Source organism: Mus caroli, unplaced genomic scaffold, assembly GCF_978045245.1.
Source record: "Mus caroli unplaced genomic scaffold, Mus_caroli_1 scaffold_16, whole genome shotgun sequence".
Classification (NCBI taxonomy): domain Eukaryota; kingdom Metazoa; phylum Chordata; class Mammalia; order Rodentia; family Muridae; genus Mus; species Mus caroli.
The window spans coordinates 3,597,159-3,612,846 of NW_028227271.1; the positions used below are offsets into that span (position 1 = coordinate 3,597,159).

At 45.6% G+C, this 15,688-nt stretch overlaps 1 protein-coding gene across 5 annotated transcripts in view; it reads left to right on the forward strand.

The window, feature by feature from the left end:
• The window catches only part of Tfcp2 (transcription factor CP2), a 44,567-nt gene extending 32,283 nt beyond the window's left edge, over positions 1-12,284 (forward strand). The window contains exons 11-16 of one of the 5 annotated variants that reach the window (XM_021184127.2): positions 593-686; positions 1,529-1,619; positions 2,364-2,485; positions 2,857-2,999; positions 8,724-8,775; positions 10,618-12,284. In XM_021184127.2, the coding sequence (XP_021039786.1) occupies positions 593-686; positions 1,529-1,619; positions 2,364-2,485; positions 2,857-2,999; positions 8,724-8,775; positions 10,618-10,655 (540 nt within the window). In that variant the 3' untranslated portion in view covers positions 10,656-12,284. The remainder of the gene's footprint in view (positions 1-592; positions 687-1,528; positions 1,620-2,363; positions 2,486-2,856; positions 3,000-8,723; positions 8,776-10,617) is intronic. The other 4 variants (XM_021184128.3, XM_029469598.2, XM_029469599.2 and 1 more) reach the window with 4 other exon arrangements.
• The last annotated feature ends 3,404 nt before the right edge of the window (positions 12,285-15,688 follow it).

Genomic DNA, 15,688 nt, shown 5'->3' on the forward strand with positions numbered 1-15,688 from the left:
GGACCAGAGATAAGCAGCGCCTTGAGGAGGTGTACTGGGGACCAGAGACAAGCAGGGCCTTGAGGAGGTGTACTGGGGACCAGAGACAAGCAGGGCCTTGAGGAGGTGTACTGGGGACCAGAGACAAGCAGCGCCTTGAGGAGGTGTACTGGGGACCAGAGACAAGCAGGGCCTTGAGGAGTTTTGTTTGTGTTTCTAGACTTCACTGTGCAGCTCTGGCTGGCTTAGGACACATTGAGTAGTTATCCATCTCCGCCTCACCTGTACTGGGTTCCAGGCATATGCAGCTTCAGCTGGCTGCTTTTCCCTCTTCTTTCTAAGGCTCTCTCTCATCTTGTTGCCCAGGCTGGCGTAGTGTGGTTTCTCACATACCTGTCACTACCGGATCCGACCCCTTGTCCCTTGAATAGAAAGAACATTCAGGGTGACAGTGAAGTATCTCTCGTGTTGGAGAAGACCTGTGTGATAGAAACAGTTTGCAGCCACTAGCCAGTGTGGCTGTAGGCTGTGGAAGGACGTGTTTGGTTGTGTGTGTTCTAATGAGGTAGCAGATGAGACTGTTCAGATACCAAAGAATGCATTCTTCTTTCAGAACCTCTTGCCAACAACCACGCCTCAGGAAGCCCAGCAATGGCTGCATCGAAACCGGTTCTCCACATTCACGAGGCTTTTCACCAACTTCTCAGGTTAGGTTACCTTCTTCTCCAGCATGGGGTGTTCATGTGCATCTTGGGTCCTCATAGGATGTGTCTAGGAGTGTCTGTTTGTTTTTCTGATAAAACAAATTTCGTGAAACACGTCAGACTTTTCAGCCAGCTGTGATGGTACAGTGAGTCCTTAAAACAAGGCAGGTTTTAGTTGGAGCTCATTTAAACTTTATGTTTACTCTGTATAGCACTCTTAATATGTTGTGTTGCACACCTTAAATCCTAGCACTCAGGAGGCAGAGGCAGTGGGATCTCTGAGATCCAGGTGCAGTCTGATCTGGGTAGTGAGCTCCAGGATGGCCTAACCCTAGAAACAGATCAACAGATGTCTTTCATCTGGTGACTTTATCAGGGAACAAACTGAAGCCCCAGTCCCTGATGCCACTGTACATATACTTGCACAATCCGCCTTTGTGCAGCCTTCTGTGAACATCGGTGTGGGAACGTGTAGTTGATAAGATGTTCTGAGTTGATGCTTTCATCATCTGTGTAACAGAAAAGTCCAGTCAGAAGGAGATGCACTAGATGAGCACACACTGTGTGAGGTGAGACTGGAGTGGGCTGGTATGAGCCTGTGGAAAGGAGTTTCAGACAGGGAAAGCAACTGGCCTGCTCAGCGCAGTCAGGCTGGAAGCATAGGTTAGGTGGAGAATCATACAGAAAGTGAGGCAGAGGCCAGGCCACGGGGGCTTTATCTGCAGTAGACATAGCGTACTGTAGACTGTAATGTGACACTCAGGAGGCGATGACTGTGACATCCTGAGGTGTGCTTGCAGTGTTCTTGCCTTTATCATTAACCTGTGTTTCTCTGTTTATCCCAGGGGCAGATTTACTGAAACTAACTAGAGACGACGTGATCCAAATCTGCGGCCCTGCAGATGGAATCAGACTCTTTAATGCATTAAAAGGCCGGTGTGTACTTTCTGTTGAGATGCCAATGAAAGTGAATTCTAAATGAGTTTACATTCGGGAATTTTTCACAGTACTCTGTACAAATAAGTATGTCTCATCAAACAATTAAAAGAGACATATGGTAGATGAAAGGTACTAACTACCAGAAGTTGTTCTTTGACCTCCACCCTCCCTCCACATGCTCACTGATATGTGCCCCCTACAGGGATTGAATTGAAGTGGCAAGAGCCTTTACCAGCTGAGCCATGTGGCGTGCTATGTAGTAATATTTGTAAATAAACAGCATATCTAGAACCTGGCCCACATATACAAACTACTCGTGAATCTTGGGTATTTCTAACCATTACTTCAAAGCTCACAGACTCAAATGAGTGCTACATGGTCACGTGAAGGATCAACAAAGTCTGGGGTTCAGTGAGGGCTTAGGACCCTGAATCGCAGGTCTAAGCCAGCAGCAGTGTTCCCTTACCCTCTCCCCTTCTCCCCTTCCTCCCTTCCTCTTTCAGTGCTAAGAGTGGAACCCAGGGCCTTGAGCTTGCCGGGCCGGCAGGCTGCCACTAGGCCCTGGCCCTGGCTCCACACATAACTTTTCAGTGAAAGCCAGAGTTTAGCTTAAATGGCGCCTCCTGTTGCAAAGAAACAACAAAGCCCACAGCTGGGAGATAAGGAAACAAGTAAACTGCTCTGGGCACAAGCACTAAATTCATTTGTGTAAGCTGACGGTCCTTTTTCTTCTCCACACAGGATGGTGCGGCCAAGGCTAACCATTTATGTCTGCCAGGAGTCGTTGCAGTTGAGGGAGCAGCAGCCACAGCCGCAGCCACAACAGAAGCAGGAGGATGGGGATTCACATGGTACTTTCTTCGGTAGGTTGTTCTGGGCAGAGCAGGAAGAAAGGAGAAGAGACAACCCGTGCGTGGCGGGTGTGGCGAGAGTGCAGACCAGCGCAGCGTTAGTTGGAGTTCTAGATCCTTCTAGCTGTTCGTGTCGATTGAGCTGTAATCCATACATGTTATTTGTAGTACTTTTTCTTACTTAAACCAGTAATGTCCATAGTGCTGAAGATTTCCATGTCCTCTGCAGTGTTTAGAAGGGGGCGGTGACTGGGCTTGTGGAGTAAGTGTTTCTGGTTCCCATGAGAAAGGAAACTGAGGCAGGTCTGCAGCGAGGTGCAGGGATCTCTGAGTCTCTGGAGTCAAGCAGAGCCTTGGCGCTGATGCTGTGCTTTCCTTCGCAGTGTACCACGCTATCTATCTCGAGGAGCTGACAGCTGTCGAACTCACAGAAAAAATTGCTCAGCTTTTCAGCATTTCTCCTCACCAGATCAGCCAGATTTACAAGCAAGGGCCGACAGGGATCCATGTTATCATCAGCGATGAGGTCAGTGACTCAGTACAGTCAGTGCCATCCCACAGTGTGTGAGCAGCGGTCAGTGTGTCAGTACAGTCAGTGCCATCCCACAGTGTGTGAGCGGTGGTCAGTGTGTCAGTACAGTCAGTGCCATCCCACAGCGTGTGAGCGGCGGTCAGTGACTCAGTACAGTCAGTGCCATCCCACAGCGTGTGAGCAGTGGTCAGTGACTCAGTACAGTCAGTGCCATCCCACAGTGTGTGAGCGGTGGTCAGTGTGTCAGTACAGTCAGTGCCATCCCACAGCGTGTGAGCGGCGGTCAGTGACTCAGTACAGTCAGTGCCATCCCACAGCGTGTGAGCAGTGGTCAGTGACTCAGTACAGTCAGTGCCATCCCACAGTGTGTAAGCGGTGGTCAGTGACTCAGTACAGTCAGTGCCATCCCACAGTGTGTGAGCGGTGGTCAGTGTGTCAGTACAGTCAGTGCCATCCCACAGTGTGTGAGCGGTGGTCAGTGACTCAGAACAGTCAGTGCCATCCCACAGCGTGAGAGCGGTGGCAGCAGAGTGAGAGCGTGCTGCCAGGGGTGAGCTGCTTCTACACAGAAGGTTAGCTGGTCGGCTTTAATTCTTCTTACCAGATAAGTGGTCTTGCTATTTTGGCCTGACTGACCCTGAACTTGTGGGTTCACATGATCCTCCTGCCTCAGCATCCTGCCTGGGTAGCTGGGACTGTTGGCATGAACCACTATGTCTGGCTTAGATTTTATTGCTTGCTTGTTTACTTACTTACTAATTTGTTTTTTTTTTTTTTTTTGGTTTATTTTAAAGATTTATTTATTTATTTAATGTATATGGGTACACTGTCACTGTCTTCAGACACATCAGAAGAGGGCATTGGATCCCATTACAGATGGTTGTGAGCCACCATGTGGTTGCTGGGAAATGAACTCATGACCTCTGAAAGAGAAGTCAGTGCTCTTAACCGCTGAGCCATCTCCCCAGCCCCTACTTACTAGTTTTTAAAAATTAGAGGCCGGGCATGGTGGTGCACGCCTTTAATCCCAGCACTCAGGAGGCAGAGGCAGGCGGATTTCTGAGTTCGAGGCCAGCCTGGTCTACAGAGTGAGTTCCAGGACAGCCAGGGCTGCACAGAGAAACCCTGTCTTGAAAAAACCAAAAAACAAACAAACAAAAATTAGTATAAAGTTGGGGTGGTAGTGCACTCCTGTAGCCCTAGCACAGAGATTAGGCAAGATCATTAATTCAAGTTTATCTCTGGGTATGTAGTAAGTTCAAGGCCCACATAGCCTTATGTGAGATGGTGTTCCCCCCCCCCCCCCAAAAAAAAATCAAAGCCAAAAACTGGAGAGGGAGAGGTGGCTCAGCAGTTATGAGTGTTTGCTGTACAAGATGGGGACCAGAGTTCAGATCCTAGAGCCTGTGATACTTAATTTAAAAAGGACGTCGTCCCGCACGTGCCTGTAGCCCAGCACAGGAGGTCACTAGGTCTCAACTCTGCCAGCCTAGCTAGTGAGGCTCGGTCAGGAAATGAGACACCTGTTTTAAAAGCGAGGTGGGAAGCAATGAGCACACCTGATAATAGAGGTTGGCCTCTCTGGGTGGTTACAAACTCAAACACATGTGTGTATACACATCTGTACACCTCATACATATGGGCACACACACGCAAAACTGTGTCTTTTTTTTTTATTTTATTTTTTGTTTTTCGAGACAGGGTTTCTCTGTATAGCCCTGGCTGTCCTGGAACTTACTTTGTAGACCAGGCTGGCCTCAAACTCAGAAATCCTCCTGCCTCTGCCTCCCGAGTACTGGGATTAAAGGCGTGTGCCACCACGCCCGGCTGCAAAACTGTGTCCTTTTGCACAGTTTTAGTTCAAGTTAAATTTGAACAATTGTAAAAACTCCTGTGTTCCTACACACACACACACACACACGTTAAGCTTGGAGAGATGATGCGTCTTATAATCGCAGCATGTGGAGGAAGGCAGGAATGTCCTCCTGGGCAGCTCAGTGCCGCCCTGAGGAGACGAGAGAGCGGTGGCCGTTACTCTCGTAACCCAAACACGAGTCATTGTTTTTCTCCCAGTGCTGGAACTGAAATCAAGTTACAGGAGTCATTTAGGAGCTGGAGAGGTGGTTCTGTGGTTAGGAGCACTGACTGCCTTTCCAGAGGACCTAATTTTGGTCCCCAACAACCACATGGTGGCTCACAGCCACCCATAATTCCTTCTTCTGTCACGGCACTGGCAGGCACACCGCACCGAAGTACACGGCGGCAAAGCATTCATACACATAAAATAATCTAAAAATGGCTTACTGAGTTATTACAATAACTAATTCTTAAAATTCACGTGTGCTTTATGTGTGCACATGGGTATGTGGGCCTCTCCTCTTGCATGCATGTGCATGTGGAGACCAGAGCGTTACTGGCATGTCCCACTGTGCTCGGGTCTTTATGTGGGTGCTAGGAGTCTGATTCAGGCTCAGACTCACGCTGCACAGCAAGCATTTACCCCGACTCGGCCATCTCTTCTGCCCCTTGGCTGTCTTTATGGTTATATATTTCTGAGACAGGGTTTTTACAGCCAAGGTTAGCCTCAAACCCCCTATATAATGAAGGATGACTAATGGTGTGTGTGTGTGTGTGTGTGTGTGTGTGTGTTTTCTGTGTTTTACAGGTAGTTTTGAGCTGCCTGATACTGCCAGGAACTGAACTCTTGTCCTCTGGGAGAACAGCAGGCACCCTTAACTACTGTCTAGCCCTTCCCTTCCTTTAATTAAAAATTAAAATATTTTTAATTTTACATAATATCTTTATGCTTGAAAATCTCATTGTCTTGTATTTCCTTGAAAGCAAAAATTTGTTTTGGCCAAATAACTTGCTTCAATAAAAGTCAAAAACATGCTAGGCGGTGGTGGCGCACACCTTTAATCCCAGCACTTGGGAGGCAGAGGCAGGTGGATTTCTGAGTTCGAGGCCAGCCTGGTCTACAGAGTGAGTTCCAGGACAGCCAGGGCTACACAGAGAAACCCTCTCTCGAAAAACCAAAAAAAAAAAAAAAAAAAACAAAACAAAACAAACAAACAAAAAAAAGTCAAAAACATTTCTGAATAGAATTATCATTGCACTTACAGAAATGATCAAATAATAACAAGTTGGTATTTATGAAACATTAAGTTAAAAGGTTTAGGTGCAGCTCAGAGGTAAAACATGCTTACCATATACAAAGCCCTGTATTTAATCCTTAAAAGAAGAGAAAAGGAAATGTGCATCTTGTGTTTGCTGTAGCAGCATCGCCAGATTTGTTTTCCCTTCCTTTATTTTTTGAACCTCTTAAATTATGTACTAAAAATTACATAGTGATGTTTCTTCCAGTCAGCCATCTTGTGACGTTGTAATGTGTTAAGATACCATGCCACTCAGATGTGGGTTTGTTCTCCTTACTAAACTTCATCTTTGTCGTTGTGCCTTGGCACTGAGACATTTACACCGCAGACAGAGAACCCTGGTCGGAATCAGCTTGCTCTCTTTTTTATCTTATGGTGCTGGGGCTCAACCATGCTAGGAAACTTTCACCTCCAAACTTCATGCTCAGCCCTTAAGTAAGAAGGAGTCTAGAATGTGAAACTCTTGCTCTAATTTGTATTGAAAAAAAAAAAGAAAAGAAAAAAAAAGGTGGAGATTTGAGAAAGTAAGCGAAGGAAAATTAAAGAGATTTTAGGAAAGACTACAGCCAGGATTTGGCAATCTTGTAGCCTCGTCCTCTGTGGGGCTTTACATGTCTTTGTGCCTCTTGCAAAGTGTGGGGTTCACCCAAGGGAGTGTGGGGTTCACCCAAGGGAGTGCATGCTCCACTTTCTTCTTTGGCAGCCACTGCTGTGGGTGACCTTGGGGAGGAACCTGTCTAGAGCCTCAGGCTCGGACACTGGAGCTCCCCCGCTTGGGCCTGTCCACGTGTGTCATGGAGTTGGGAGGCTCGTGAGGTCCTGCCCTCCTCCAGGATCTAGAGGCAGTTAATGGTTTTAGAGGGAGGAGGAGACCTTTCTTGAGTGGTGCAGCCACTGGTAAGTCACATGCTCCTGTAAAGAACCCCCTCGGTGTCCTTCGTAAGCAGCCTTATGGGTCATCAGATAACAGAGCCCTGTAGGTGGAAAGGGGCCATCTGGGAGGTGGGTCAGCCTGAGCATGAGGGAAGCAGGATAGTAGGTGTCAAGTGTGATCACAGTTAGTCGCTGTGTTTTCTGTGTATGCAGAACTGTGCAGGTGTGAGTGCAGTTGTGGGGAAGGACAGAAGAGAAGGTTGGATCCCCTGGAACTGGAGTTACAGATGTCTGCGAGACACCACCCTGGCCAGCCCAGGTGCTCTGGAAGAGCAGTCTTAGTCCTCGGGATAATGTTATATGCATGTATTTTCATATGTGTATTCAGATGTCATAATGAAATGCGTCATGTATAATTTATCTTCACCAAATAGAAAGGAATGTCTTGGCTTGTTTTGCCCTTTGAAGCGCTGGGGACTATGCTCAGAGTTGTAACCCCGTCCCCCTTTACTCTTTGGGACAGCCCTGGGACTTGGGATCCTACTCTAGAGAGGCTTGTTTTCACAGGTGCTGTCAGAGCTCCCGGGCTGTACTTATTTCTAGAGAAAAGGTGCGGGAAGCAGGCAGCAGGTGTACTAGCTGCACAGCGTGGTGCACAGTGTGATGAGCGGGGCCAGTGGGCAGCAGCTTGAGGGGCCACGTTCCATCTGCATCAGTTTTAAAGATAGAACCTGGGCAGAGGCCAGAGAGGTGGCTCAGTGGTCTAGAGCACGTGTTTCTCTTTGAGAGCACCTGAGTTCAGTTTGCTCACAACCTGCTGCAACTCGTTGTTCTGATCTCTGCTGGCACCGGGCATGCGTGTGGTGCACAGATGAGCATGCAGGCAGAACAAGTCAACATGGGAAGGACATCTTTAAAAAACAAAAACAAAACCAGAGGGTCCTTTGTTCATCCACTCCAGACTCCTCCCCTGTGCCTGCTGATAGAGCTTGGTGTGTCAGCCCTGCCCTGTGGTACTTAGGGCTTGTTCCTTATCTTCAAGGCTGTGGAACAAGAAGTGGCCTAATTTGAGGCAGAAATTAAATACATTTATTTTTTTAACATGATTTGTTCGACATTTTCCAAAATACCCTGTTTCCTTTAATGTTGTTTTGGTAGAAATAACCTTGTAGGTTTAGTTTACATATAGGCTAGTTTTGTAAAATTATAATTTACTTTTGAAAATTTTTTTCTTTTTTTTTTTTTTTTTTTTTTTTTTAGTTTTTCGAGACAGGGTTTCTCTGTGTAGCCCTGGCTGTCCTGGAACTCACTTTGTAGACCTGGCTGGCCTCGAACTCAGAAATCCGCCTGCCTCTGCCTCCTGAGTGCTGGGATTAAAGGCGTGGGCCACCACCACCACCCGACTTGAAAAATTCTTCAATTTATTTCAGATGTTACCAGTAAGTACTGGTAACAGAGTTAGTTGCTGTTCTGGCTTTCAGTCCTTTATGGACTTGTTAATTTGAAGCTTGCTGACTAATGGGTGTCTCTGAGCTAAGCTGCAGTGCAGTGTTATCCTTCCCGTGGTCACTGTCTCAGCTATAAGCACAAAGTTCTTATACCCACTTCAGTACAGTGTCGTAAAAAGTGTCACATTGAAAATAAACTTTGCAAACCCAGGTTATTCAGCAAATCTCGTTGATCTTTTCAGATGGTACAGAACTTCCAGGAAGAAGCCTGCTTTATTCTGGACACAATGGAAGGTAATAAAACAATAAAACATACTTAACATGCACTGTTTGTGCACGTGAGGTGGCTCATCACATGCCAGGGCACACGCCCACAGAACTGGCTCTGTTTTTCCACCAGGTGGGGTCTGGGAACCAAACTCGGATCATTAGGTCTGGCAGCAAGTGCTTTACCCCACTGAGCTGTATGGCCAGCCCCAAATGAATGTCCCTCTGAGAAAGGGGTGTGTGTGTGTGTGTGTGTGCGTGCATGTGTGGAGGGCACTGGACAGCCCCAGAGGTTGTTACTTAGGCACTAACTACTTTTAAAATTTTTGTTTCTTCTATTTTATTTTTTTTTAAAGATTTATTTATTTATTATATGTCAGTACACTGTAGCTGTCTTCAGACATTCCAGAAGAGGGCGCCAGATCTCGTTGAGGATGGTTGTGAGCCACCATGTGGTTGCTGGGATTTGAACTCTGGACCTTCGGAAGAGCAGTCGGGTGCTCTTACCCACTGAGCCATCTCACCAGCCCCGTTTCTTCTATTTTAATATAATTCTATTAAAATTAGATTCAAATTTTTATTTTTATATGGGTAGGTGTTTCACCTATATATTATAGTGCCCTCAGAGGTCAGAAAACGGCCTCAGACACCCTGGACCGGAGTTAAAGGTCTGAGCTGCCATATGGGTGCTAGGAATTGAACTGTGGTCCCCTTCAAGGCAGCCAGTGCATTTAACCATTGAGACCCCCACCTTTAAAAAATCATTATGTGTGTGTGTGCATGCATGTGTGGGTGTGTTTGCTCGCACACGTGCACGTGTGCATATGTATGCCTAAGTGTATATTTAATGTGCACCAGCTACAAGCAGGGACTGAGGCAGTCAGAAGTGGAGTTCAGAACTGTTGTTAGCCTCCGTATGGGTGCTGGGAACTGAACCTCGGTCCTCTCAAAAGAACAACAGGAGCGCTTAACCACTGAGTCATCTTTCCAGCCCCATAGGGGAATTTTTCCTTTGGGTTTTGGTGTGAGATAAGCTCTCTCACTGGCCTAGAACTTGCCAGGGCCAGACTAGCTGGCCAGTGAGACTTGTTTACATCCATCCATCTGCCTCTGCCATTCAGCACTCTGATGAGCAGTGTTCACCATCATCAGTGCAGGGCATTATCACATTTGTTCTGGGAGTTAACAGCTAAGCTAACTCCTCAGCCCCCTTTGTAAGGAATTTTAAAGTTTTATGTTTTTTTTTTCCCCCAGGCTATGAATTTTAACTTCAGCTTAATTTACTTAGCATACACACAAGGCCCTGGGATTGATCACAATTCCAAAACAACAAAAAGATCTTTAATGTTTCACCTTTTTTGAGGTAAAATATAGAGACCCTTTTTTGATGTGGTCTTTATCAAATGGAGGCTGGCTTCAGACTAGCAAACTAATAACTTAGCCTCCCAAGTGCTTGGATTAAAGGCAGGTACATTATTCCCAGGAATACGTCTTCCCTCCTTGAGATGATGTGTTGAGATAGGGACGTGTCCTCAGTGGACACTGTTCTCTGTAAAGTGTCTTCTTGCTGGTATCAGGGGAAAATACTTCTGACAGCTCTGCCGTTTTCTTACGCCTCCCCTGAGCAGGTGAGGAAATCAGAGTTGTCTCTGTAGCTGTTCAACTTACGGTGAGGCACACAGGAAGAGGAGGCAGGGAAGTAGCCTCATCTCCATAGCCAGTTCCAGGACAGCCAAGACCCTGTTGGGAAAAAAAGATGTCTGCCATTTGCCTGGCTCAGTTTGACTTTTTATTCCCTCTCACAAGATAGTTTTGCCCTTTGCTGTTCTACAGGAGGCTAAAGATCACGTCTCTCTCTCATCTTTCCAGCAGAAACCAGTGACAGCTATCATGTCATTCTCAAGTAAGACGAGGTCCTACCTTTGATGGCTGCTGCTGCCTTCACCTCTTGACGGCTGCCTTCCCCTCTTCACCTTCTGAAGGGGACATGACTGGAGATTAAAGAGCTTCAGGAACCTGGCACATCTGAATGTTGGGGGGAGGGGGGAGGCGTGTCCTGTGCAGGGTGAGCAGGCCCCAAGGTGGAATCCCAGAGTCCTGTATTGGCCCCTGTGATCACTGACGTCCTCTGATCACTGGCCGGACATGGAGCCAGCAGTTTCCTTATTTTCTGGCCCCTGTTGATACCAGGAAGAAGCCCCATCATTAGGGTTTGTAGAGGGCAGAGTGGTAATGGGAGTCATGTGATGTTTTCTAGGAAGATGTTTAGTTTTGTGATACAGAGCTCTGACATTTTACTGATCTAAACGTGAACATCTGTCTTCATAAAACCAAGCTCTCTCTCTTGCCTCAAGCCTATTGGCAGCTCTGCTCTGCTCTGCTCACAACTGTGAGGAGGAGAAACAGAATCTCTCCTTTCCTTTTTTGAGACAGGGTTTCATGTTCTTGCCTCTACCTCCCAAGAGCTGGGATCACAAGCTTTTGACACCTGGTCTGTTTCTGCAGTGCTGGGCTTGAACTCAGAGCCTCACATGCTGGGCAAGCACTTTCTCCAGCTGAGCTCCAGCAGGCCCTTCCCTTTAGTGCTAGGACAGGCTCCAGATTTCTAATTTGGTTCACCTGCAATACCACAGCTGAGAGTGATTTTGGCTAATGTGTATTGGGGTAGACCGAATGGTAAATCCCATGGACGGATAATCTTGTTTTATCCCCTTAATAAACCCAAAACAGCTGGGGACACAGGGACTCGAGGATGAGGAGATGCGGATGAAGTGGAGGGGCTTCTGACAACACCAGATGCCACCCTTTGCTGCCAGTGCTCACCAGTGGGTCTTTCTGGGGCTATGCTGGAAACTGATGGACTAGCCACTGAAGGAGGCAACCATACTTTACCATTATAGTGATAATGAAGCCCCAGACAGACAGACACCCAATGTCACACTAACCTCAGCCCAGAGCTAGAGGTGAGAGAGACAAGCGTGTCTGACCCCAGGCTTCGTTGTTCGTGAATGATATTCTCAAAGCTGTTTAAAGTAAATGAGCTATTCCACCCTGCTCTCCCCTCCCCTGTCTTGTTTTGGCATAGTGTTGTGTTTTTTGTTCTTTTTTTAAATGTAAGCTTTATTAAAAAAGAAAAATACATTCTTTTCCTATTCAAACTCACACTGTGTTTATGTTCTGCCTTTCAAATGGCTGTGTGTCTGTGTGCATGTACAGAATTGTAAAGCACCTAGGCCCTCCTTTTTCTCATGAAGTTTGTTTTAGCTTGGTTTTCCAAGAAAACATTTCTCTGTGGAGCCCCGGCTGTCCTGGAACTCACTCTGTAGACCAGGCTGACCTCAAACTCAGAAATCCACCTTCCAAGTGCTGGGAATATAGGTGTGTGCCACTAGCTTAGTCAGGCCACATGTAAAGTTTTACCAGAAATTTCCTTAAATTTTGTTGAGACGAACAAAGATAATGTTAAGGATTCTGTATTAAATTTGAATTTATGTGTGTTTTTGAAGTATTTAATAAAGCTTAGATTTTTTTATAGAGAGTTTTTGGTTCTTGTTGCTGTTGTCCATTAAAATCAACCTGTAATATGGTTTCTAATTTCTTTTGGTCTGAAACAAGTTTAAAACCTTGAACCTGAAAATTCCTCACAGTGATGCAATCAGCTTGACATATTAGGCCGAACACTTCCCTCACCCAACATCCCATTTTGAGGTGACATTTCTAGTTTCCTCACGTTCCAAGGACTGGTTCCCAGTCAGTGCGGTTTCTGCCTCTATCCTTGGCAAGTCACTGTTGGCTGCCGTCCCCTTCCCCTGTCCCAGTGGCAAATGGGAGAGGTAAACTAGGAAGGCAGCCTGTGTTGTGAGACAAAATCTCCTACTCTGGCTGGCTTATCACTTGTTACACAGCTCAGGCTGGTTCTGAACTCGTGCCTCAGCCTCACACGTGCAGAGAGTACAGATATTGACACCATGCCTAGACTTGGACTTGCTTCCAAATACATGAATCTCTGATTCCCGCGAGGCACAAATGATGCATATAATTCTATTAATATATTGGTTATAAATTACATGACTTAGGGGGCTAGAGATATGGCTCGGCGGTTAAGACCACTGGGCTGCTCTCCCAGAGGACCTGGGTTCAATTCCCAGCACCCACATGGTGGCTCACAATCATCTGTAACTCCAGTTCTAGGGAACCTGATACTATCTTCTATCCCCAAGGGCACCAGGCACATGTGGTATATAGATATACACCCATACACATAAAAGAATAAAAAGTTAAAAAAAAAACCCTAGATGTCCTAATTTTTACCTGAAATGACTTTTTATTAGAGTAGCCTTCAAAATTAAAGAAGTGAATTTATATACCATTATAGTTTTAGATTTTGTTTGGTTTTGTTGTTGTTTGAAATAGGATATCCTGGCTACCCTGGAACGTGATTTGTAGGTCAGACTCACCTTGAACTCATAGATGCACCTGCCTCTGCCTCTTGAGTGCTGGGATTAAAAGCATGTGCCACCACTGCCTGGCTTGTTTTTATTTTAAAGGCTAGGCTAGCCTGAGCTTCCAATAGTAGACTGGGATGGCCTGGAACTTGCATTGACCTTTCTGTCTCTTCTGCCCAAATCCTAGGGTTAATTACGCCTGGCTCAGATCTTTTTTTTTCTTTATTTTTTTATATATATATATATTTTAAAGATTTATTTATTTATTATATGTCAGTACACTGTAGCTGTCTTCAGACACTCCAGAAGAGGGCGCCAGATCTCATTGCGGATGGTTGTGAGCCACCATGTGGTTGCTGGGATTTGAACTCTGGACCTTCGGAAGAGCAGTCGGGTGCTCTTACCCACTGAGCCATCTCACCAGCCCGGCTCAGATCTTTAGGGTCACCAGAAGCTTCCCCTAGACTTTATTTGAGTCCCCCCTTTCTAGGTGTTTACTATGACTGTTAGCGTAGTGACAGGACATTGTGACTATTTACAAAGTGTTCATTATTGACCTTTTCAGTTAAATGAAAAAGTTAAATTGACATTGTGAAGATGACATTTAAAATTATCACAAATATAAATAATAAAGGATATAACTTTTTTTCTCTTTAGTCTTAAAGAGGTGGTCATTGATTGGGGGACTTACTCCCACATTCTCAACACTCAGGAAACCGAGGCAGGAGTCTGCATGATAGAGACTGTCTTAATTTTGCTTTTTGTTTTTTTTGAATTGCCACAAGAAAACACCATTAACTTGTAAAAGAAAGTCTTTATAATTTAGAGGCTCATGATTCCAGAGGGTTAGCGTCCATGATTGTCATGTCAGAGAGCATGAGGCAGGCAGACTGGGGTTGGAGCCATAGTTGGGAGCGGGAAGCAGAGAAAGAGGCAAGCTAGAGCACACTAACTGGAAATACTATGGGGTTTTGAAACCTCAGCCCACCCCTAGTGACACAGGTCCTGTAACAAGGTCCTACTCTTTCCCAAAATGTTCCACCAACTGGGGACCAAACATCAAACATACAAGCCCATGAAGACAATTCTCATTCAAACTGCCACAGAGACCCTGTTTCAAAATTAAAAAAAAAAAATAAGAAAAATTTCTTCAACACATTTATGCACATACGTAAGTCTCGGAAAGTCATTATAATAGTATATGATTTTGTCGTAGTATTTAGCATATTTTGAGCATCTTTCTATACTCGTTCTACATTATTGTTTTGTAAAGTAGGTTCTGTGTTCCCGAGCCTCTGTCATCTCAGGCCTTTTTCCTTCTAAATAAACTGCATCTGTTTCTGCGTGTGGTGTGTATGTGGTATGTTCGTGTGGTGTGTATGTGGTATATGTATGTGGTATGTGTGCGCATATCCCTTTTCCTCTCAGAATGTTAAGTTAAATTCATTTGGAAAGATTTCCTTTTTATGCTTTTGCACAGAATACTGAGATATTCTAGAAGCAAGATCTGACGGTGGCTGGACATGAAATGGGAAATCCTGGGACCTCTGGGCTCAATCCTGAGCACCACATAAACTCAGGCAGGCATGCCTGTAATCCTAGCACTTGGAGGTAGAAGGATGAGAAGTTCAGTAGAAGGAAGAAGTAGAACGTAGAAGAATACAGCCACTGTGTGAGGCCATCCTTTGCCCCAGGGAGACCCTGCTTCAAAAAACAAAACAAAACAACAAAAGCCGATGGGATTTTATGCTTGTGTGACCAATGATTGATATTTATATTAAATAGTTTAACATTCCCATTCATAAGAAGCTATATGATAAGCAGAATAGGTAGAATTTAGATCTTTCAGAAAAATGATAATTCTATCCTATTTGACTTAATGTTCTTTTTTTTTTTTTTTTCCTTGAAATGAGATTCCTGGTACCAACTTCTGTCTTAGTTTGGGTTTTACTGCTATGAACAGACATCATGACCAAGGCAACTCTTATAAGGACAACATTTAGTTGGGGCTGGCTTACAGGTTCAGAGGTTCAGTCCATTATCATTGGGGGGCGGGGTGGGGGAGACCATGGCAGTGTTCAGGCAGGCATGGTGCAGGAGGAGCTGAGAGTTCTACATCTTCATCTGAAGGCTGCTAAAAGACACTGGCTTCCAGGCAGCTAGGACAAGGGTCTTAAAGCCCACACCTACAGTGACACACCTACTCCAACAAGGCCACACCCCCTAGTAGGGCCACTCCCTGGATCCAAGAATATTCCAACCACTGAAAGAAAATAAAACTTGAGACCTAGCTGGGCGGTGGTGGCACACGCCTTTAATCCCAGCACTTGGGAGGCAGAGGCAGGCGGATTTCTGAGTTCGAGGCCAGCCTGGTCTACAAAGTGAGTTCCAGGACAGCCAGGGCTATACAGAGAAACCCTGTCTTGAAAAAACAAAAACAAAACAAAAACAAAAACAAAAAAACTTGAGACCTGTGATTCATGTAATTTATGTCA